The sequence below is a fragment of the Babylonia areolata genome, chromosome 33, assembly GCF_041734735.1.
Source record: "Babylonia areolata isolate BAREFJ2019XMU chromosome 33, ASM4173473v1, whole genome shotgun sequence".
NCBI classification, from domain to species: Eukaryota; Metazoa; Mollusca; class Gastropoda; order Neogastropoda; family Buccinidae; genus Babylonia; species Babylonia areolata.
The window spans coordinates 11,635,564-11,658,321 of NC_134908.1; the positions used below are offsets into that span (position 1 = coordinate 11,635,564).

Consider the following 22,758-nt stretch of genomic DNA (forward strand, 5'->3'; position numbering starts at 1 on the left):
ACACTTCAAACTTTCCACTAGTCCTTACATCCTCACCCCAACACAGTGACACAGGCTCACGTCACAGTGGATCTCTGTTAGATCAGTCCTTACATCCTCACCCCAACACAGTGACACAGGCTGACGTCACAGTGGATCTCTGTTAGATCAGTCCTTACATCCTCACCCCAACACAGTGACACAGGCTCACGTCACAGTGGATCTCTGTTAGATCAGTCCTTACATCCTCACCCCAACACAGTGACACAGGCTCACGTCACAGTGGATCTCTGTTAGATCAGTCCTTACATCCTCACCCCAACACAGTGACACAGGCTGACGTCACAGTGGATCTCTGTTAGATCAGTCCTTACATCCTCACCCCAACACAGTGACACAGGCTCACGTCACAGTGGATCTGTTAGATCAGTCCTTACATCCTCACCCCAACACAGTGACACAGGCTCACGTCACAGTGGATCTCTGTTAGATCAGTCCTTACATCCTCACCCCAACACAGTGACACAGGCTGACGTCACAGTGGATCTCTGTTAGATCAGTCCCTACATCCTCACCCCAACACAGTGACACAGGCTCACGTCACAGTGGATCTCTGTTAGATCAGTCCTTACATCCTCACCCCAACACAGTGACACAGGCTGACGTCACAGTGGATCTCTGTTAGATCAGTCCTTACATTCTCACCCCAACACAGTGACACAGGCTGACGTCACAGTGGATCTCTGTTAGATCAGTCCTTACATTCTCACCCCAACACAGTGACACAGGCTGACGTCACAGTGGATCTCTGTTAGACTAGTCAGCAACCTCACCCCAACACAGTGACACAGGCTGACGTCACAGTGGATCTCTGTTAGACCAGTCAGCATCCTCACCCCAATCAATCATCAGATCTTGCTGCCATTTATGCCCCACTCACGCGACGAACTCCGGAACTTATTCCACAAGCGTGACATGGTTTACTGGCTGCACGTAACAGACAACAAAATCCTATCTTGTCACAAACCACAAACTTGGCGGTTCAGGAAGATACTACTACTACTACTTCGTTCCTTTCAGTCTTAAAAGCAATGGCAACCAAAGGAATTGAACAACGCCACCTCTTCCTGCTATACCAATCACTCGTCCTCAGTGTGATCGACTACGGACTTGGGCTAACAACACCGTCTCAAAGCAACCTCCTAAAATTAGAAAGAGTCCAAAATGAAGCTATGAGGCTGATCCTTGGAACAACAAAAGACACGCCCACAGAAACCATGCGATACCTGCTTGACCTTCCTTCAGTGCAGGCCAGAAACAAGTTAGAACAGGTCAAGACCTACTTCAAAGCATTAGAAAACCCTCAAAACACACTGCATGACGCAGTCAAAGAACCAAAAGGCAGCCGCCTAGGACGAGGAAGATCATGGATGGGGCAAGCAGAAGACACAATCCAGCTAGTATGCCGACTACAAGACCTGAAAGAAACAAAAGAATGGGAGAAAAACCCCGAAAACCTCAACCATCTATTCAACACAGCCATTTCACCCACTCTAGGAAGACATTGTCGGGAATGGCCAGATGGCAAAACTGATGCGGAAGTGAAACTACTCATAGAAGAAAACAGTAAAGAAGAGGACATCATCATATACACAGATGGCTCAGTCACCAAAGACCAATCCGGTTGGGGATTCACTGCGAAACAAAATGGAAAAACAGTTAGGGAAGAGAATGCTGCCTACAAAGTCACAACCTCCAGCCTAACGATGGAAGTTGAAGCTGCGACACATGCCCTCCAGTGGCTATCGTCCATCCATACGCCCGGAAACCAACATGCCATGATTCTAACCGACTCAATGAACCTCATACAGAAAATTGAAAACGGAATGGGAAGCCCAGAGTGGCATAAGGCAATGCGCAACTTTCAGATTAAAAAACTCACATGGTCATACTGCCCGGGACATGCAGGTGTTAAGGGAAATGAGCGAGCTGACAGACTTGCTGGTAACGCAACACCAACGAGCGGCCTACATCTAGGAAAATCGGAAATCCTCAGAAAAATCAAAGAATACCAAAAAGAACAGGTACAAGGCCATCACACCATCGATCGCCTCAAAGAAATAAAAGCAGAGAGAGGGAGCGGCCGCAAGTCTAACATGAAAGGTAGAGCACGATGCTTTGCAAATCAAACAAATATCGGCATCATTTCCAAACCAACATTGCGCAAATTTCTTCAAAACGGAACAGAGTCTCTGTGGGCCTTTCCAAATACAATAGACTGAGCAACACACTAGACGCCACGTTTTTTGGCATCAGAGATCTTTTCCCATCCCTCTTGCGGCCAGTCAGTGGCAGCCTCTGTGCGTGTGTGTTTGTGTGGATGTGTGGGTCTGTGCTTTTGAGTGCGTTTGTGAATGCGCGAGAGTGTAAGTGTACACAAGTGTCAGGAGAGATCTGTGTACGTGTGTGTGTGTGTGTGTGTGTGTGTGTGTGTGTGTGTGTGTGTGTGTGTGTGTGTGTGTGAGGAGGTGGGAGTGCGGGGGGAGGTGGGGTAGAGGATGAGGTATGTGAGTATATGCATGCCTACACTGTGGGAGCAACAGGATATTGGAACGTATATGTGTGTGTGTGTGTGTGTGTGTGTGTGTGTGTGTGTGTGTGTGTGTGTGTGTGTGTATCTTTGTATATATGTGTGTGGGGTTGGGGGTGGGAGATATGGGCGTATGTGTGTGTGCTTGTACAAGTAAGTGTTCATCTCTGTGAGTGTGTGTTTGTGTGTGTGAGTGTGTGTGTGTGTGTGTGTGTGTGTGTGTGCCGTGGAAGCTGCGATACGTAGACCAGAAATGAGTGTGTGGAGGAAGGGGGTAGAGGAGCGTAGACTAGAAATGAGTGTGTGGAGGAGGGGGGTAGAGGAGGTGCAAGGTAATGTGTGTGTGTGTGTGTGTGTGTGTGTGTGTGTGTGTGTGTGTGTGTGTGTGTTGGAGCTCATGTACGTTTATATGTATTTGACTGTGCTTTCATATCTGTGAAACTGCATGTTTGGTGGATTTCTGTTGTGCATGTGTGGGTGGGTGTGTGAATGTGTGTCTTCATGTTTTACATTTATTCGCTTATTTATCACCATTGTTGTCTCTTTTTTTTTCTTTCTTTTTTTTTAATCATTTTATTAGTATTACTATTATTATTACTACTACCTTTTTCTATATTATAATTATTATTCATTTAGTTATTTATTTATGTAAGCTTATCTATTATTTATTCCCCTGTTGTTTTTTTGTTGTTGTTTTTTGGGGGGTTTTGGGGGGGTTTTTTGTTTGTTTGTTTTTCTCTCAAGGCCTGACTAAGCGCGTTGGGTTACGCTGCTGGTCAGGCATCTGCTTGGCAGATGTGGTGTAGCGTATATGGTTTGTCCGAACGCAGTGACGCCTCCTTGAGCAACTGAAACTGAAACTTCGTTCGACGGCTGCAATTCCCACGTTCACTCGTATGCACACGAGAGGGCTTTTAGGTGTGTGACCGTTTTTACCCCACCATGTAGGCAGCCATACTCCGCTTTCGGGGGGGAGGGTGCATGCTGGGTATGTTCTTGTTTCCATAACCCATCGAAAGCTGACATGGATTACAAATTCTTTAACGTGCGTATTTGATCATCTGCTTGCGTATTCACACGAAAGGGGTTCAGACACTAAGCAGGTCTGCACGCATGTTGACCTGGGAGATCATAAAAACACCACCCTTTACCCACCAGGCGCCGTCGCCGTGATTCGAACCCGGAACCCTCAGATTAAAAGTCCAACGCTTTAACCACTCGGCTATTGCGCCCGTCATGAAGATGCTGACAAATCCAGATGGGGTCCGAGAAGGGGCCAGAAGAGGAGAAAACACCTCCAGAGACCCAGACAGGACTGGAAGTGGGCAGAAGGCAGCATGTCCTCAACTGGAAAGACCCGTTTTCATTTCACATCAACGTGGTTACACTGAAGTGCACTGACATCAACGTGGTTACACTGAAGTGCACTGACATCAACGTGGTTACACTGAAGTGCACTGACCTCAACGTGGTTACTGACTGAAGTGTACTGACCTCAACGTGGTTACACTGAAGTGCACTGACATCAACGTGGTCTTGACTGAAGTGCACTGACCTCAACGTGGTTACACTGAAGTGCACTGACATCAACGTGGTCTTGACTGAAGTGCACTGACCTCAACGTGGTTCCTGACTGAAGTGCACTGACCTCAACGTGGTTACTGACTCAAGTGTACTGACCTCAACGTGGTTACTGACTCAAGTGTACTGACCTCAACGTGGTTACTGACTCAACTGTACTGACCTCAACGTGGTTACTGACTCAACTGTACTGACCTCAACGTGGTTATTGACTGAAGTGCACTGACCTCAACGTGGTTACTGACTGAAGTGCACTGACCTCAACGTGGTTACTGACTGAAGTGTACTGACCTCAACGTGGTTACTGACTGAAATGTACTGACCTCAACGTGGTTATTGACTGAAGTGCACTGACCTCAACGTGGTTACTGACTGAAGTGTACTGACCTCAACGTGGTTACTGACTGAAGTGTACTGACCTCAACCTGGTTACTGACTGAAGTGTACTGACCTCAACGTGGTTACTGACTGAAGTGTACTGACCTCAACCTGGTTACTGACTGAAGTGTACTGACCTCAACGTGGTTATTGACTGAAGTGTACTGACCTCAACCTGGTTACTGACTGAAGTGCACTGACCTCAACGTGGTCCTTGACTGAAGTGCACTGACCTCAACCTGGTTACTGACTGAAGTGTACTGACCTCAACGTGGTCCTGACTGAAGTGTACTGACCTCAACGTGGTTACTGTCTGAAGTGTACTGACCTCAACGTGGTCCTTGACTGAAGTGCACTGACCTCAACGTGGTTACTGACTGAAGTGTACTGACCTCAACGTGGTTACTGACTGAAGTGTACTGACTGAAGAATGAAGTGCGCAATATTTGTTTATCATCAAAACATTGACACACAGAAGTTCAAACATCGTCAGGTTTGACTTTACAATGTTAACTGACCGAAAATAACAGTGGTTTAGTTATCCTGAAAACAGTGATTGGCAAAAGTGTCAATGAGAAAATGTACAATTCTTCAAGACGTGACACTAATGAAAAAAAAAAATTCGATGACAGAAAAGATGAAATGATACCGTTAACAAAACGATGTAAACTGCCTACTTGGAACACAGTTTCATAACCAGAAGGGGGACAACTCGTGGACTCTGAACAGCACATGTGATGCCTGTTAGTACAGTATCAATCACTCAAAGCAATATGAGCCAAAGAGCGTATATTTTGTCCTGAATACATAGACCAATTGAAGATCTCGAGATTTTAGGACTGGATTGGAAGCATTCAATAGCTACAGAAGCATTCATGTTTGGCATGAAAATATGAAATCACCGAAAACAGAAGTGCTTACTGCCTTTAATGAAACATCAGAATTTACTTTCTACTTGACACCATTAAATGACCAAAGTACATCAGTAAATATATCTTTGTCTTGGACAAAAAAAACTTGAGAAACAAAGCTTGAGAAAGTTCATTTGGCCTGAACGTCCACTTAGAAGTACAGGTGGAGGGTGGCATAATGGTTGAGGCTGAGCATCTTGTCACTCGGATGAGACGATAAACCGAGGTTCCAAGTACAGCATGCACTTTGCGCACTGAAAATGAACCCATGGCAAAATAATGTCTGGCAAAATTCTGTATTATCCCAGTCCAATAGATACAAAAATATTATGCATATACCCAAGATCTGACTAAGCGCGTTGGGTTATGTTGCTGGTCAACCACATGCCTAGCAGATGTGGTGTAGCGTATATGGTCATTCATTTTGTCCGAACGCAGTGACGCATCCTTGAGAAACAAAAACTGAAACAGGAGGATAAGGTCTTGAATCGTTGACAAAGGTTTATTTGCAATATCACCACTTAGACATTAACCAGAGAATGATTGGGGCTTACATCATGAAGGATTTTTAAACTGAAACTGAAACTGACACGTCATCGACAAGCAGAGCTTCACAGGACGCGAGGCAGAAGCGGTGTTTGACAGGATACGTGATCGGCAGGATTTCATGGAAATATAGGCCGGGGTGGGAAAGTAGGGTTGGCTACAGAAGACAAGTATTCAGGTCAAGGTTCAGATCTTAACTGCCAGGCCCAGGCCCTGGAGAAACTCTGCATGTGTACTGTGCACAGCCCATGACAACCAGCGTGTGTACTGTGCACGGTCCATGACAACCAGCGTGTGTACTGTGCACAGCCCATGACAACCAGCGTGTGTACTGTGCACGGTCCATGACAACCAGCGTGTGTACTGTGCACGGTCCATGACAACCGACGTGTGTACTGTGTACGGTACATGACAACCAACGTGTGTACTGTGCACAGCCCATGACAACCAACGTGTGTACTGTGCACAGCCCATGACAACCAACGTGTGTACTGTGTACGGTCCATGACAACCAACGTGTGTACTGTGCACGGTCCATGACAACCAACGTGTGTACTGTGCACGGTCCATGACAACCAACGTGTGTACTGTGCACAGTCCATGACAACCAACGTGTGTACTGTGCACGGTCCATGACAACCAACGTGTGTACTGTGCACAGTCCATGACAACCAACATGTGTACTGTGCACAGCCCATGACAACCAACATGTGTACTGTGCACAGCCCATGACAACCAACGTGTGTACTGTGCAGAGCCCATGACAACCAACGTGTGTACTGTGCACGGTACATGACAACCAACGTGTGTACTGTGCACAGCCCATGACAACCAACGTGTGTACTGTGTACGGTCCATGACAACCAAAGTGTGTACTGTGTACGGTCCATGACAACCAACGTGTGTACTGTGCACGGTCCATGACAACCAACGTGTGTACTGTGCACGGTCCATGACAACCAACGCGTGTACTGTGCACAGTCCATGACAACCCAACCCAGTTCCCTCATTGTGTGAACAACTGAGGAATGGTATTAATAATAATAACAATGGACATTTACATTGTACGTTGATCTGCTCAATGCGCTTTACATCAGTTTAGTTCCCCTGCCTCCTCAGTCAGTCCCCCTTCTCCCCTCCGGCCACTGATACCCTGTACTCAGCCCCACACGACGATACCCTGCACCCAGCCCCACACAACGATACCCTCCACCCAGCCCCACACGACGATACCCTGCACCCAGCCCCACACAACTGCCCTGCACCCAGCCCCACACAACGATACCCTGCACCAGCCCCACACGACGATACCCTGCACCCAGCCCCACACGATACCGTGCACTCAGCCCCACACGATACCCTGCACCAGCCCCACACGACGATACCCTCCACCCAGCCCCACACGATACCCTGCACCAGCCCCACACGATACCGTGCACTCAGCCCCACACGATACCCTGCACCAGCCCCACACGACGATACCCTCCACCCAGCCCCACACGACGATACCCTGCACCCAGCCCCACACGATAACCTGCACCAGCCCCACACGACGATACCCTGCACCCAGCCCCACACGATACCGTGCACTCAGCCCCACACGATACCCTGCACCAGCCCCACACGACGATACCCTCCACCCAGCCCCACACGATACCCTGCACTCAGCCCCACACGATACCGTGCACTCAGCCCCACACGATACCCTGCACCAGCCCCACACGACGATACCCTCCACCCAGCCCCACACGACGATACCCTGCACCCAGCCCCACACGATACCCTGCACCAGCCCCACACGACGATACCCTCCACCCAGCCCCACACGATACCCTGCACCAGCCCCACACGACGATACCCTGCACCCAGCCCCACACGATACCCTGCACCAGCCCCACACGACGATACCCTCCACCCAGCCCCACACGACGATACCCTGCACCAGCCCCACACCACGATACCCTCCACCCAGCCCCACACGACGATACCCTGCACCAGCCCCACACGACGATACCCTCCACCCAGCCCCACACGACGATACCCTCCACCCAGCCCCACACGACGATACCCTCCACCCAGCCCCACACGATACCCTCCACTCAGCCCCACACAACGATACCCTGCACCCAGCCCCACACGATACCCTGCACTCAGCCCCACACGACGATACCCTCCACCCAGCCCCACACGACGATACCCTCCACCCAGCCCCACACGACGATACCCTCCACCCAGCCCCACACGACGATACCCTGCACTCAGCCCCACACGACGATACCCTGCACTCAGCCCCACACGACGATACCCTCCACCCAGCCCCACACGACGATACCCTGCACCAGCCCCCACACGACGATACCCTCCACCCAGCCCCACACGACGATACCCTGCACCAGCCCCACACGACGATACCCTGCACTCAGCCCCACACGACGATACCCTCCACCCAGCCCCACACGACGATACCCTGCACCAGCCCCCACACGACGATACCCTCCACCCAGCCCCACACGACGATACCCTGCACCAGCCCCACACGACGATACCCTGCACTCAGCCCCACACGACGATACCCTGCACTCAGCCCCACACAACACACACATGAAGTAACACCACTGACGTGCCAGAACACGCTCGCGCACAGTACCTCTTTTGAACAATTAACAATTGGTTAATTAATTAGCAGTGAAATTAATGACACGACCGATCAAGATGATTATCCTCTGGTGTTTCTCTCTCTCTCTCTCTCTCTCTCTCTCTCTCTCTCTGTCACACTGCCGCATTCACTCAACTCAAGCTCACACGACAGACTCGCACACAACGTTCGCATTCTGACTTCAGTCGCTCTTACGCAGGAATAAACAACATAACGTAAAGACACACCTTTCTGATTATTAATCAAAGAAAAACATTTCTATTTACAGTTTCCCTTCAGGGTCAGATCACATGAACATTCTAATCCAGAGGGTCACTGGCAACCAATAGTCATTTTCCCTTACACCTCCCCGTTAGTTTTAAATCATAATAAATAATAAAATTCCATTTCTTTCTTTTCCCGACTGTGTTCTTTCATTGGCGTTTCCAAACATGTCTAAGTGGCCGACACTTCGTCCAATAACAGACCCTGAGGATCCTGAAACATCCTCAGAACCTAACTTTGATTAAATCGAACAATTTGTAAAAACCATGATAGTACTCACGTGACTTGAATCGCCATTCTCGTTTTACTGAACCAGTGTTCAGAAACGTAAACAAAAAAACCACGAAATTTACAACTTAAAATTTATAAGAAACGATGTCATCGAATTTCTCATTACCAAACTCTTAATTACTTACTCACCAGTACTTCAAATCAACTTCCTTGAAGCTCCATTGTCCAACAAGACAACAACTCGCATTCTCTCTCAGAATGGCATCAGTGTTCTACGACACTCTCAGACCCCAAGGTCTAATACTTTTAACAGGCCACTCTTGTCACAAGTTCAGCTGTGCGCAAAGAGGGGAGTGGCAAGAATTTTGGTGCACTTCACAACACAACAGCTCGTGAACCTCACTCGGCGCCTAAAAACACGTGCATCACGAGCTTTTCTCCACAAATCGATTTCAAATGAATACATCAACACACTGAGCTATACCATACAGGAAATCTTCTTTTTTACAATAAGCGCATTATGACAACCAAACTTGGTGTCATCACACACACACACACACTCGATCACACACACGCGCGCGCACGCGCGTCTCCACTTACATGATCGCAGATGAATCCAGGTCGTTGCACTCTCTTCCGATAAACAACTTATCCACAATCACAGCTACATGTTTATCTGCGGTCAACAGCCATGATGAACATCAGCTCACAAGAAACAACACGGAAACTGGGTTTGGAGAAACTTCGCCCTTGCAGCTGCGCGAAACAGAAACTTGAAAGCCATGAAATACTGAGCAGAAGAGCCTATTTTTAAATCAGTGGGACAGACCAAGTGAGCGGAATGGGGCTATTGAGCTCTATGGACAAGCCCTACAGGAAGCAGGAAGCTTTCTGAGAAGAAGGACAATGCGTGAGACCTGTTGCCGTGTGCTCTCAATCGTGACACCATCGCGTGGTACAAAACATAGTTTCAGTTTCAGTTTCACTTTCTCAAGGAGGCGTCACTGCGTTCGGACAAATCCATACACGCTACACCACATCTGTTGAGCAGATGCCTGACCAGCAGCATAACCCAACGCGCTTAGTCAGGCCTTGAGTGCATGCTTACATATTTGTGTACCTATGAAAGTGGATTTCATTTTACGTAATTTCGCCAGAGGACAACACTCTCGTTGCCATGGGTTCTTTTTCAGTGCGCCAAGTGCGTGCTGCACACGGGACCTCGGTTTATCGTCTCATCCGAAAGACTAGACGCTCAGTTTGATTTTCCAGTCAAACTTAGGAGAAAGGGCGAGAGCGGGATTCGAACCCACACCCTCACGGACTCTCTGTATTGGCAGCTGAGCGTCTTAACCATTCTGCCACCTTCCTTCCAAAACATAGGCACGTGATGAACAGTAATCATTTAGTTTAGTGGCTGTTGATCCCTACGTCAACGTCAGTCTTGAAAACTGCAAGTATTTTCCCAGGAAGCAAAGACAGTGTAAAGTTTTAAGCCGGAAAACATACACGCCCCATTTATTTTACTGATGTTGTTCAGTGTATTAAGTAGGTCTGTAAATACCATCACAAACACCTACCCGACCACTACTACTACTACTATTACTACTTACATCAATAATAATAATAATAATCAACGAAGTTGAAACTGACACGGCAACCCGGCAAAGACGACATACCTCAGGCTGCAAGAGTCAAAACCGAATAGAAAGTTGATAGTTCAGTCTGCGCTGAAGTTCAGTAGTTACGTCCATCTCTGTTTCTCAAGGACTCGGAGGTGTCACTGTGTTCAGTCAAATCCATATAGGCTGCACCACATCTGCAAGGCTATGCATATACTTGACAAGCAGAACAACCCATGCAACCACTGAGATATGCTTGAAGGCATGCATTGGCCTAGCTTGTGAAGACGCTTCGATAGTTTGATTATAATTATCATGTTTTACAGTCAGACTCGGGGAAAATAGCGAGAACGGGATTCCGAGGCGAACCCAGACCCGGCCCTGACGGACACGTGCGGCACGGCTGAGATAAGCGTCATAACTATTTCGCCACCTTCCTGACCGATCATTAGAACGGGAAGAACGTCACTGAACAGTCACAGAATTACAACGGCCACAAAATTAAGCCACTGATCTCACCATGCAGTTGTTCACTGTTGATTAACCAAATCAACCAATCAATTGATCAATAAAAACACTTTATAAATCCACATGGAAATAAACTTGTGCAATCACAGGCTCGTTGTAAACACCAATGTAACAGATAAAACTACATAAGAATTCCCAATTACGATAGACTAAAACAACCCTAACCCCCACCCCCACCCCCCATCCCCCTCCTCTTCCCCCCAGCCCCCACGCCCACCCCCCAAGAAATAATTCGTATACATAAATAAGATACACATCCACACACACTGGAGGCTTTCTCCGACTGTTTGCACCAGGAAAAGTTTGTCTGCTCATTCTTTTCAACGTTTTGTCGACGTTTAAAATAGCAGGGGTGCCTGAGGGTAAATACGGACGGGCAAGTCTAATATTACGAACGATGGCTTTGGGTTCATGCAAACAATTGAAACAGAAGCAGGTCTTTAACTCATTAGACATTAACATTATTGGAACATCGCACCAGACTGCTGCATGTTGGTTTTGATCACACATGCACACAGACACACAAAAAGACATTTAAACACACACCCCACACCGCCGGCGGCACACAAACACGCCCTTTTGAGAGTGCTCGGTAACTGTGTAGCATCGTTCGCAAATAGACTCATGTCAAAATACCCTATGGTCTAATTGCAAACGATACTGTTTTGCAGATTCCTGTCAAAACTGACGTTCTGATCTGTTACCATTATGCTTTCCGTGTTAAATTCTCCCAGCGCTGGTGATGCGCATTCAGCATATCCGATCAAATTCACTCGGTATTTCAAACTGTGTAAAAGTTCAAGTCTTACGACTTGTTCCCATGATTTTAGGGTTTTGATAGCACGTTTGTAACCTTGGTCGGCAGTGGTGCGTGAAGAGAAGAAAGAGCGCGGAAATGGACAGAAACAGTTATGGTTGACTGGTTCTTCAAAGTCGAAATGGATATTCATTAAGGTATTAGAAAAAGGTCGAAGCAGACGTAAAACTTGTGAAATGCAACCGTTAAGAACGCTTCGAAGTCGGTTGGGCGGTATACGAATCGTTCGCAATTACACGCTGTTGGCAAATACCCATACCTACCCTAATGACGGTCTGCACCCATGCACTTGCATGTGCCGTGGTGAAGTTGAGGTGTTGCTGGGGGGGGGCACGGGGGTGATCAGTGCATGTCACACACCGAGACTCCTACGAGTGAGTGTACTGCAGGCTTTCAATTGATTGTGCCAGTGTGCGCGAATGGCTGTAGGAATGAATGAATTAATGTAACGAAATGTTCTTGCGCGTGGAGCTCTGAACCTGCTACTTATGTCTGACCGTGTGCTACCGATGTCATCATGTAGTCTGTCAGTCAGTTTTCTAGTGTGCATGTCGCAAAGGGTGTCTTGTCTTGTACCCATCACCCCACCCGCTTTCCCAATGACTTTACCCAACATGTTTTTGTCGTGTGTGGTCAAGTTTACTCTCCAGACTGCACACGGCGCCATAAGTTAAAACACTACAGACGACAGATGTGTAAAACATTTGGAGCGTCTGCTTGCACACATTAAAAGACTTCATTTTTCTTAGACAGTACAAGCGACTGTTGCTCTTTTTGATATGTGCAGTGGAGTTTTCATTCCCGCAAGAGAGCTTATTGTCGATTATTATACACCAACATATGTGTTTCAGTCTGACCTGAGATATTTGTATGAGTCTACAGATATTGGAATGAGTCCCGGCTGCTTACTCGGCTTACTCGGCTAGTATTAAGTTGTAAGATATTCTACATCGAAAAACAAAGAACACAAAAAGAGACACAAAGGGGCTTTGGTGTGGGGCAGAGAGAGACAGAAAAAGACTGAGAAAAAGAAACAATAAAAGAGAGACAGAGAGAGCAGGCATCATTTGGGTGACTCGCGGCCCGACACTTTACGGGGGGTAACTGCTACAACATTTGTCTTGTCTTTCTGAGCATAGTCTCCCTGCTTTACCACGCGCACATGTTTGCAATCAGCCAGATTTACCGATCCGGTAAGGAATTTTCACATTTTGTAAATCTTGTTTTCGTAACAAATAGCCAGAGTTAATCAAAGCAACGCCGTTTTGTGCTTGGCGTCTCTTGTATCGTGGAGCATGCTGGATTTTACGTCCGGCTTATGTGTAATTTTGAAAAATAATTCATGAGTGGTGTGCGTGAACCTTCCGAACAGAAAATGAAATCGATCCAAGACCCACTGGGGGACAGGGTATGACTGACAAATTACCGTTGCACTTGCTTTGTGGTATCGAAAGGGGGGCACGTATCTAAATCTGGATTAATTGACCGTATGCCCAGATCCAGTACATATACATTGATACGAAAATGACAAGACATCAGCAAAACTGAGCAATGTGATAGAACATAGCACACAACTCCCCAGCACACATTTCTTCCTCAATTTCTTACTTTCAAAGGGGGAGCTACCGCCATTTTTACTCTGTTCAGTTTATGGATATAGAGCTGTTGACAGTCTAGAATATTTGCACACACATGGTGAACACTTTCATGTATGATATACTTTACAACACACACACACACACACACACACACACACACACACACACACACACACACATATATATATATATATATATCAATAGAGAGAAAGAGGGGGGGGGGGAAATTTGCACAATGCTGTGTGAAGTGATCATGTCCAGCTGTAGCAGCCAGCCTGACTCCCAGTCTCATCAAGGAGACTGGTGTGTATACACTGTGTTCTTGTCTATACTTTTGTAATGATTCCATCAGAGTAGTGCAGTACCTGAATGATTTGTTTTCATTCTTCTTTGTGTGTGTGTGTGTGTGTAGGTTTCAAGTCAACAGCTTTTGCTGCCTTGGTGGACATAAACCAGCGTCACTTCCAACACTTGAAACAACCATCACACAAGATGGCTAACGCTACACCAGGGGGCGATGCGGCGTCAGAGGTCACCACACCCACCATGAGCATCAATGACACGCATGGCTACTTTGCCAGTTACACCGACCTCAAAGTTCATGAGGTCATGCTGCGTGACTGGCCGCGAAACAGCGCCTACAGGAAGTTCTTTGAGGAGAACCGCCACCTGGTGGAGGGCAAGGTGGTGATGGATGTTGGGGCGGGGACAGGCATTCTCTCCCTTTTCGCAGCCTCTGTCGGTGCCCGCAAGGTGTATGCTGTGGAAGCCAGCAGCACAGCTCTCCTGTGTAAGGACATTGTCCAGCAAAATGGATTTGCTGACAGAATTGAAGTGATCCACTCGGCAGTTGAAGACTTGGATCTCCAGGGCTTGAAAGTGGACGTGATCGTGTCAGAGTGGATGGGGTTTTATCTGCTGCATGAGTCCATGCTAGACTCGGTCATCGTGGCTCGGAACCGATTCCTGGCCCAGGACGGGATCATGGTGCCGTCTGCAGCACGGATCTTTCTGGCACCAGTCAACATGGAGGAGTACCTGGAGGAAAAGTATGAGTTCTGGAGCAACGTGTGTGGCTTTGACTTTTCACCTGCCATTCCTCACCTGCAGCACAAAATGCTGCAAGAGCCGCTCACCTTGGAGCTGAATGAACGACAGGTGGTAGCTCCACCACAGGTGTTGCGTGAATTTGACCTAAAGACCGTCACCGTGTCCCAGGTACAGAGTCTGTCTGACAACCTGTCGTTCCACACACAGACCACCTCCACTGTCCATGGCTTTGTCATCTGGTTTGATGTGGACTTCCGGCAGGGTGCACGGTTTGAGTCGCTCCACTCTCAGTCACTTTCCTCAGCAGACACAGCATCAAGCGACACTTCAGCAGCAGTGTCAACACAGATGTCAGGGGGAGGGAACTGGAAGGTTGTCCCAGATTCTGTACTGAGCACATCACCAGCTTGTCCCATGACTCACTGGAAGCAGACGGTGATCCTCCTTCCCCAGGCACTGTCAGTGGACCCCTGTGACACTCTGTGCTGTCAGGTCAGTCTGACCCAGAGCAGTGACAACAAACGACACTACAACATTGAACTGGAACTGGTGGAGGGTGACAATGATGAAGACAGTGACGACGATGACGATGATCACCCCATGCCGTGTGACTGCGGCCGCGGCAAGTGTCAGCTGATCAGGGCGCTGATGGAGAAGTACAGCGAGGAGCAAGACGCTCTGGAGGCTGAAGCAGAGCTGGTGGATGTGACAGCGGAGGTGGAGGCAGCACAGGCCATAGGGGTGGAGATGGGGGAAGACTCTGTCAACACCAGTGAAGGCTAGCTACAGTCAGATGATATATTCAGTGTGTGTGTGTGTGGCCTCCTGGTGATCTAACATTGATGGTATCCCGGGGGACTGCCAACGCTGGGGCTGCAACAGATGAACTTGGCTGTCGATGTGAATGGGGTTTTCGGAATGAGTGGTGTGGGAGTAATGCCACTGAAATGGTGCAGATGATGGGGCAGCAAAAAAATATATATATTATATATATTTTGTATTCAACATGACCCAACCAGGACAGTAATGTTGAGCTTGTCAACACTGGTCATGTAAAAGAAAGAAATAGAAGAATGATCAGGCATTTGTGTAAGGGATGACTTCTGTTGTCCCTCAGCTGACTGATATGAGGCTTATTGATGACCAGTGTTAGAACTAGTGGAAGTGTTGCATTGTATTATACTATAGTCTATTAGTATTACATTTTTGTCATAACAGATTTCTTTGTATAGAATTTATTTAGAATCCAAGCTGCTTTCCCAACAGAGAGTGCATCGACATTGTGCAGCACCACTTTTTTGTTCTGTTCTCCCCCCCCCCCCCCCCCCTCTCTCTCTCTCTCTCTCTGTGCAAGTGAATTTACTTCACTGTCAAAGTGAATTTTTCAACAGAATTTTTCCAGGGAAAACCCATTTGTTGCTGTGGGTTTTTTTATGTGCACTAAATGCATGCAGCAAATGGGACTTCAGCATATCATCTTATCTGAAAGACCAGCACCCTGACCAATATTCAAGGTCTAGTGGAGGGGGCTTTAAAAATTCCCAGTTAGTGCAGGACTCAAACCTGTGGACTTCCCAGTTGCCACATGACCACCAGGCCACTGTTCCATTGAATTCACTCCCAAAACTATGTCACCAGCTTGCTTGAATCATGATTTCTTTTCAGGACAGTAATTTTTTGGTTGGCCTCTGTCAGTTTGAAGGGAGTGCACACAGTATAAGATGACTGCAGTCTTGCAGTTGCAGATTTTTTATCTTTATTACTTTTTTTTTTTACCCGCATACTTTCCATGTTTAACACACATGCATGCACATACGCACAAATGATGACACCCACACAAATCACATGGCAGTTGCTTGCCTGCTCTCATCATAGAGAAAAGTGCTGTTTTCCAAAATTCGCATTTCATACACACACACACACACACACACACACACACACGCATGTACACAATACACACACAACAAAGCTCTTTTTTTCTTCATTTTTTTTTTAATGATTAATGAAAATAATAATGTATACATTTCTGGGTTTATCCTTCATTGAAGAATGTATATGTCATAAGAAACTGTTGTTGACCTGATTAAACTGAACTATCAACAACAACAAAAATACTATGAAAAGAAATTGTTTGGTTAATAAATATGTATGTTTGGTGAAAACACTTGTATTTTTGTATGTATGTGTGTGTGTGTGTGTTCCATGCAAGCAAGCATATGCATATATGTGAGTGACCTTATATGTATATCCATGAGCATGAACACATGTCTGACATGTGATTTTCCCCAGTTTGTTTTAACAATACACACTAAAGTTACACACCTGTATGCAATAGAATCAGTTTGTCAGAACACAGAATCATTGTGGTTCTTCTCCTTCTGTGCTCATGGGCTGCAGCTCCAACATTAACCTGTATGTATACATGTACCAACATTAACCTGTATGTATACATGTACCAACATTAACCTGTATGCATACATGTACCAACATTAACCTGTATGTATATATGTGTACCAGTGGGCTTTTATGTGTATTTGTCAGTTTGTAACCCACTAGTACCTATTGTTATCAACAGAAAATTTAAACACAAAACTCATAGACAGAATCGAAAAGATGATAATCCCAAGATGCAGAATGGAAGCAATTTTCAGACATACCTAAGCCCAACATGTTCTCTGTGTGTTACAGATCTGGCCAAATATTATACATGTACTAACCGCAAAGGAAGCCCTACAGATTTTAATGAACACTATGTCTTGTTCTGACATCTGATCCTGCATTCATGGGCTGCAACCCCATGTTCTCTGAAATATTTGAGGGGGCATTTATTGCATGACTACTTTTAAATGTGGTGTTTTAGCAGCCACACTCCATTTTCAGGGTCTTGATCACGGGTTACCTTGCTCTTCGTTATCATGTTCTCTGTCACATTCTGATGGTGCACAATACTCAAACTTAGTACTGAACCAGAAAAACGTTTAAAATGCTTCATTGGCTATATGTTCATTGGTTCTTTAGTCAATCATCTGTGACTGACTGCCTTGTCTCTTTTAAATCTGGCCTCAAACTCATCTCTTGTCATGGCAACAGGTTTGGTTGTGCTGTGTCTCTTGTCATAACAACAGGTTTGGTTGTGCTGTGTCTCTTGTCTTAACAACAGGTTTGGTTGTGCTGTGTCTCTTGTCATAGCAACAGGTTTGGTTGTGCTGTGTCTCTTGTCATAACAACAGGTTTGGTTGTGCTGTGTCTCTTGTCTTAACAACAGGTTTGGTTGTGCTGTGTCTCTTGTCTTAACAACAGGTTTGGTTGTGCTGTGTCTCTTGTCATAGCAACAGGTTTGGTTGTGCTGTGTCTCTTGTCTTAGCAACAGGTTTGGTTGTGCTGTGTCTCTTGTCTTAACAACAGGTTTGGTTGTGCTGTGTCTCTTGTCTTAACAACAGGTTTGGTTGTGCTGTGTCTCTTGTCATAGCAACAGGTTTGGTTGTGCTATGTCTCTTAACAACAGGTTTGGTTGTGCTGTGTCTCTTGTCTTAACAACAGGTTTGGTTGTGCTGTGTCTCTTGTCATAGCAACAGGTTTGGTTGTGCTGTGTCTCTTGTCTTAGCAACAGGTTTGGTTGTGCTGTGTCTCTTGTCTTAACAACAGGTTTGGTTGTGCTGTGTCTCTTGTCATAGCAACAGGTTTGGTTGTGCTATGTCTCTTAACAACAGGTTTGGTTGTGCTGTGTCTCTTGTCTTAACAACAGGTTTGGTTGTGCTGTGTCTCTTGTCTTAGCAACAGGTTTGGTTGTGCTATGTCTCTTGTCTTAACAACAGGTTTGGTTGTGCTGTGTCTCTTGTCTTAGCAACAGGTTTGGTTGTGCTGTGTCTCTTGTCTTAGCAACAGGTTTGGTTGTGCTGTGTCTCTTGTCTTAACAACAGGTTTGGTTGTGCTGTGTCTCTTGTCTTAGCAACAGGTTTGGTTGTGCTGTGTCTCTTGTCTTAACAACAGGTTTGGTTGGGATACGTCCATCCTGTACATGAGGTTGACTACATATGTGTACATGTATGTATGTGCCAGTATGAGGGGATGGGAGTGAGGAGGAGGTATGTATGTGTATATTCATATATCTATAGTTTATGTGTATTTTATTGTGTATGTATGATATACATTGAATGCAGTGAGTGACGTAGAGTATCACATGTTTTGTAAAGTTCCTTGAGCAGTTTTCTGGATAGAGCATTACATAAGTATCCATTGATTGTATCGGTAGTACTAGTACTAGTAGTGCATTTTTTCATTATAGTATACCAATATATAAGTTTTCTTAAATGAAGAATTGATGTGCCAGTTTTCTGGCTGTGCAGACTTGCCAGCACCTGGTTCAATCAGTGTGGGTGTGTAAGCTGACAGGGCCAGTGATGCATGACAAGATGCTGGTTTAAATCAGTCCCCTTCCATGACAAGTTCCAAATCTGATTGTATGGGAAAAAATATGTTTTTGATATTTCTGATGATAAAAGAAAATAGCCCACAGTACTTTTTACCCCCCAGCATCTTGTGGTCAGTTTTCACCTGCCACATTTCTGCCCCAAGTTCTGTTCTGATGCCTGTCACAGCCATCTCCTGCCTCACTCAATCATCGTGAAAATGATCAATTCAATTAATGTCCCATCACGCTTACTGGTGATTATACAATTCTAAATAAAGACAAAATTTGCACAGATAATTGTTATCTTTTATGAACTATATATACACAGGGGGGGGGGGGGGGGGGGTCTGGTGAGTTTAGTGGAAAAGTACAAAGTTAGAAGAAAACTATGTTATGGAATTCCAAACAGGGAAGTCATCGATTTAACACGATAATCAACGGATAATGTACATAAAAAGTACAAAATATCAACATTCCCAGGGACAATTAATGACACACCTTCATGTAAGGACAATAATGATCATAATAATGAGTTATACCACAGCACTATCTCACATAGCACTTACAGTCATTTAATCAGTCATTTTACCACAAAGACAAACAGAGTTTGCTCTACATGGATTGTATGTATACAATTTTTTTAGAAACAGCATGGTGATAAATGCCCACAAACAAACAGGGAGAAACCTATGGAAACCATCTGGAGTCAAACTAGTAATACGGCGACAAAACAGTAACACATCTGGTCTCTGTCAGAGCTGTGTGAGCAGGTCTGTCTTGCTTGAAATTTATGTGTTCATTATTGAGTAATCAGTGTTTTGATGTTTAAAAAATATGCCTTTTAAAATGTGTCAATCAAATGCAGACTTAATTTTCCTGCCTCTTTGTACAATTTGTACAATTATGTTGCATCCTGGCAAACTATACACCCAAGCAGATTCATTTTCAGATTCTAAATTGGGAAGTCCTTTCTCTTTTAAAATTATAAGTGGAACATTGCAGGCCTGTTTCCATATTCAGATATTGTAATATGTTGTTTGAGTTTCTAATCGTTTATGGAAAAGTTGGTGTTAACTGACAAATATTTGAAAATGGCTTCAAACATGCGTGTTTGAACAGGTTATGACAATCATTTATTATGCCAGTTGATGGGACAATTATGCTTCTCTTTCTAAAGTGAACCAAACTTTATTTTCTTTTTTTTTATAGATTCCATCACAATTTCCAAATTTTAGTCTAAAAGAAAAAGATCTGACATTAATTTAATGTCAAAAATGCTGTTTCTGAATACATACACTCAGAATGATATGAATTGTCAATAATGATGAGTCCCATCATAACAGTTCATTACATGTGTATCAAATGTAAAATACCAGTACAAATATATGTGTACATACTTCAGAATACACAGTCATCAGAGTTCCCTCATTGGAAAGATAATCATTAAAAGAATTTGATGATGATAGTAAAATTAATAATAATAATAATGATATATAAATATAATACATATAAAAGAAACATGGAAACAAAATCAGTCAAATAAAAATCCAAAAACAACATATGAATAAAACAGATAACAGCCATAGGTTTCCTTGCTGTTTTTTGACCAGTTGGTCATCTCCATATGTTGCTGCTGATGATGTTGTCATGGTGATGGTGGTGGTGGTGTCAGCGCCAGTTAATCAGTCCAGGTTGTACTTGTTGTTGACCGTGCAGGTCAGGAGCAGGATGGTGGCCACAATCATCACCATCTGAAACAGATGTGTGGCCACAACCATCACCATCTGAAACACAGGTATGTGGCCACTGCCATCACCATCTGAAACAGGTGTATGGCCACAATCATCACCATCTGAAACAGGTGTGTGGCCACAATCATCACCATCTGAAACAGGTGTGTGGCCACAATCATCACCATCTGAAACAGGTGTATGGCCACAATCATCACCATCTGAAACGGGTGTATGGCCGGCGACAACCATCACCATCTAAAACGTGTGTGGCCACAATCATCACCATCTGAAACAGGTGTGTGGCCACAATCATCACCATCTGAAACACAGGTGTGTGGCCACAATCTGAAACACAGGTATGTGGCCATGACTTGTGGGTGTATATATATGAGCTTTTTTTTTTCTTTTTTTCTTTTTTTTCTTTCGAAGCATTTTCATTCAAATCTGCCAAACATATAGACAACTGTTGATAATTATATCAATTAGAATAAGAACACGACACGCACACACACACACACACACACACACACACACACACACACACAACTCAAGCATGCACGCACACACACACACACACACACACACACACACACACACACCTCCATTCCCAGAGTGACGGCTCCAAGGATGATCACCAGAATCTGGTGCACGTTCAGGATGTCGATCAGAGCATCGCGACATCCCTGCACATCATCATCGCCATCATCATCATTACCGTCATCATCATCATCATCAATGTCAACTTCATTTTATCAGCATCATCAGAATTATTTTGCCATAATGTCACCAACATCATTATCATCATCAACATCATTATCATCATGATCAACAACATATCATCATTTTCAATATCATCATCAATAACACCATTATCACCGACAAAAACATCATCATCCTCAATGACATCAACATTGATATCAGCAACAACATCATTACCATTATCATCATGATCAATGGCATCAACATCATTATCATCATCACCATAGTCAGCTATATCAGCAATATCATTACCATCGACAACATCATTATCTTCATCTTCATCATCGCCCTTAACTTTTTTTGTTGATGTAAATGTCAACCCTGCTGAGGAAAAATGCATTTTTCCATTTCAATGGACAAATATCGAACGCATCATCATCATCATCATCTTAGTCGTAATCTTTAACAGCAGCACTAGCAGCAACGCTATGGACAACAACAGAGACGAAGAACGTTAACATCAACAGCAGCAGCACTGAATAATCATCATCAACAGTTTCCAAAGGAGGTGTTACTGCGTTGGGACAAATCCATATACGCTACACCACATCTGCTGGGCAGATGCCTGACCAGCAGCATAACCCAACGCGCTTAGTTAGGCTTTGAAAGCATGCATATGTATTTGTGTACCTATCAGAGTGGATTTCTTCTACAGAATTTTGCAAGAGGACAACGCTTTTGTTGCCGTGGGTTCTTTTTCAGTGCGCCAAGTGCGTGCTGCACATGGGACCTCAGTTTTTCGTCTCGTTCTAAGGATTAGATGCTCTCTTTGATTTTTCAGTCAAACGGGAGAGAAGGTGACAGCGGGATTCGAACCCAAACCCTGACCAACTCTGCATTGGCTGATGAGCGTCTTAACCATTCTGCCACCTTCCTCCCATCATCAGCATCATCGTCATGATCATCACCATCGTGACGTTATAGCGAATGATGAGGAAGGCAGTTCAGTGGGGACAAATGTGTTAATCAGCTGTAGTTTGAAATAAATAACAGATAGCAATAGGAATGAGGACAGTTTCAGTTTCAGTAGCTCAAGGAGGCGTCATTGCGTTCGGACAAATCCATATACGCTACACCAAATCTGTCAAGCAGATGCCTGACCAG

At 45.2% G+C, this 22,758-nt stretch overlaps 3 protein-coding genes across 5 annotated transcripts in view; 1 reads left to right on the top strand and 2 right to left on the bottom strand.

The window, feature by feature from the left end:
* Positions 1–9,872, bottom strand: part of LOC143277058 (uncharacterized) — a 46,331-nt gene extending 36,459 nt beyond the window's left edge. For all 3 annotated transcript variants that reach the window (XM_076581792.1, XM_076581790.1, XM_076581793.1), the window contains exon 1: positions 9,737–9,872. The gene's annotated coding sequence lies outside the window, so the exon portion shown is untranslated. The remainder of the gene's footprint in view (positions 1–9,736) is intronic.
* Positions 9,873–13,263: 3,391 nt separating this feature from the next.
* Positions 13,264–15,534, top strand: LOC143277075 (protein arginine N-methyltransferase 6-like). Its single transcript, XM_076581814.1, has 2 exons — positions 13,264–13,296; positions 14,114–15,534. Exons 1-2 carry the CDS (start codon positions 13,266–13,268, stop codon positions 15,532–15,534), a joined length of 1,452 nt encoding a protein of 483 aa, XP_076437929.1. The 5' UTR covers positions 13,264–13,265.
* A 5,241-nt stretch (positions 15,535–20,775) lies between these two features.
* Positions 20,776–22,758, bottom strand: part of LOC143277076 (CD151 antigen-like) — a 43,675-nt gene continuing 41,692 nt past the window's right edge. Inside the window, exons 7-8 of the mRNA XM_076581815.1 lie at positions 21,495–21,578; positions 20,776–20,913 (exon numbers count right to left, since the gene is read on the bottom strand). Coding sequence (XP_076437930.1) covers positions 20,845–20,913; positions 21,495–21,578 — 153 coding nt within the window. The 3' untranslated portion in view covers positions 20,776–20,844. The remainder of the gene's footprint in view (positions 20,914–21,494; positions 21,579–22,758) is intronic.

Excerpts from the sequence above, each read along its gene's own strand:
- LOC143277075 (XM_076581814.1), top strand. The coding sequence starts at position 13,266 with ATGTTTGCAATCAGCCAGATTTACCGATCCG. Across the intron at positions 13,297-14,113 it reads CAGCCAGATTTACCGATCCG|GTTTCAAGTCAACAGCTTTT; the intron begins GTAAGGAATTTT and ends GTGTGTGTGTAG.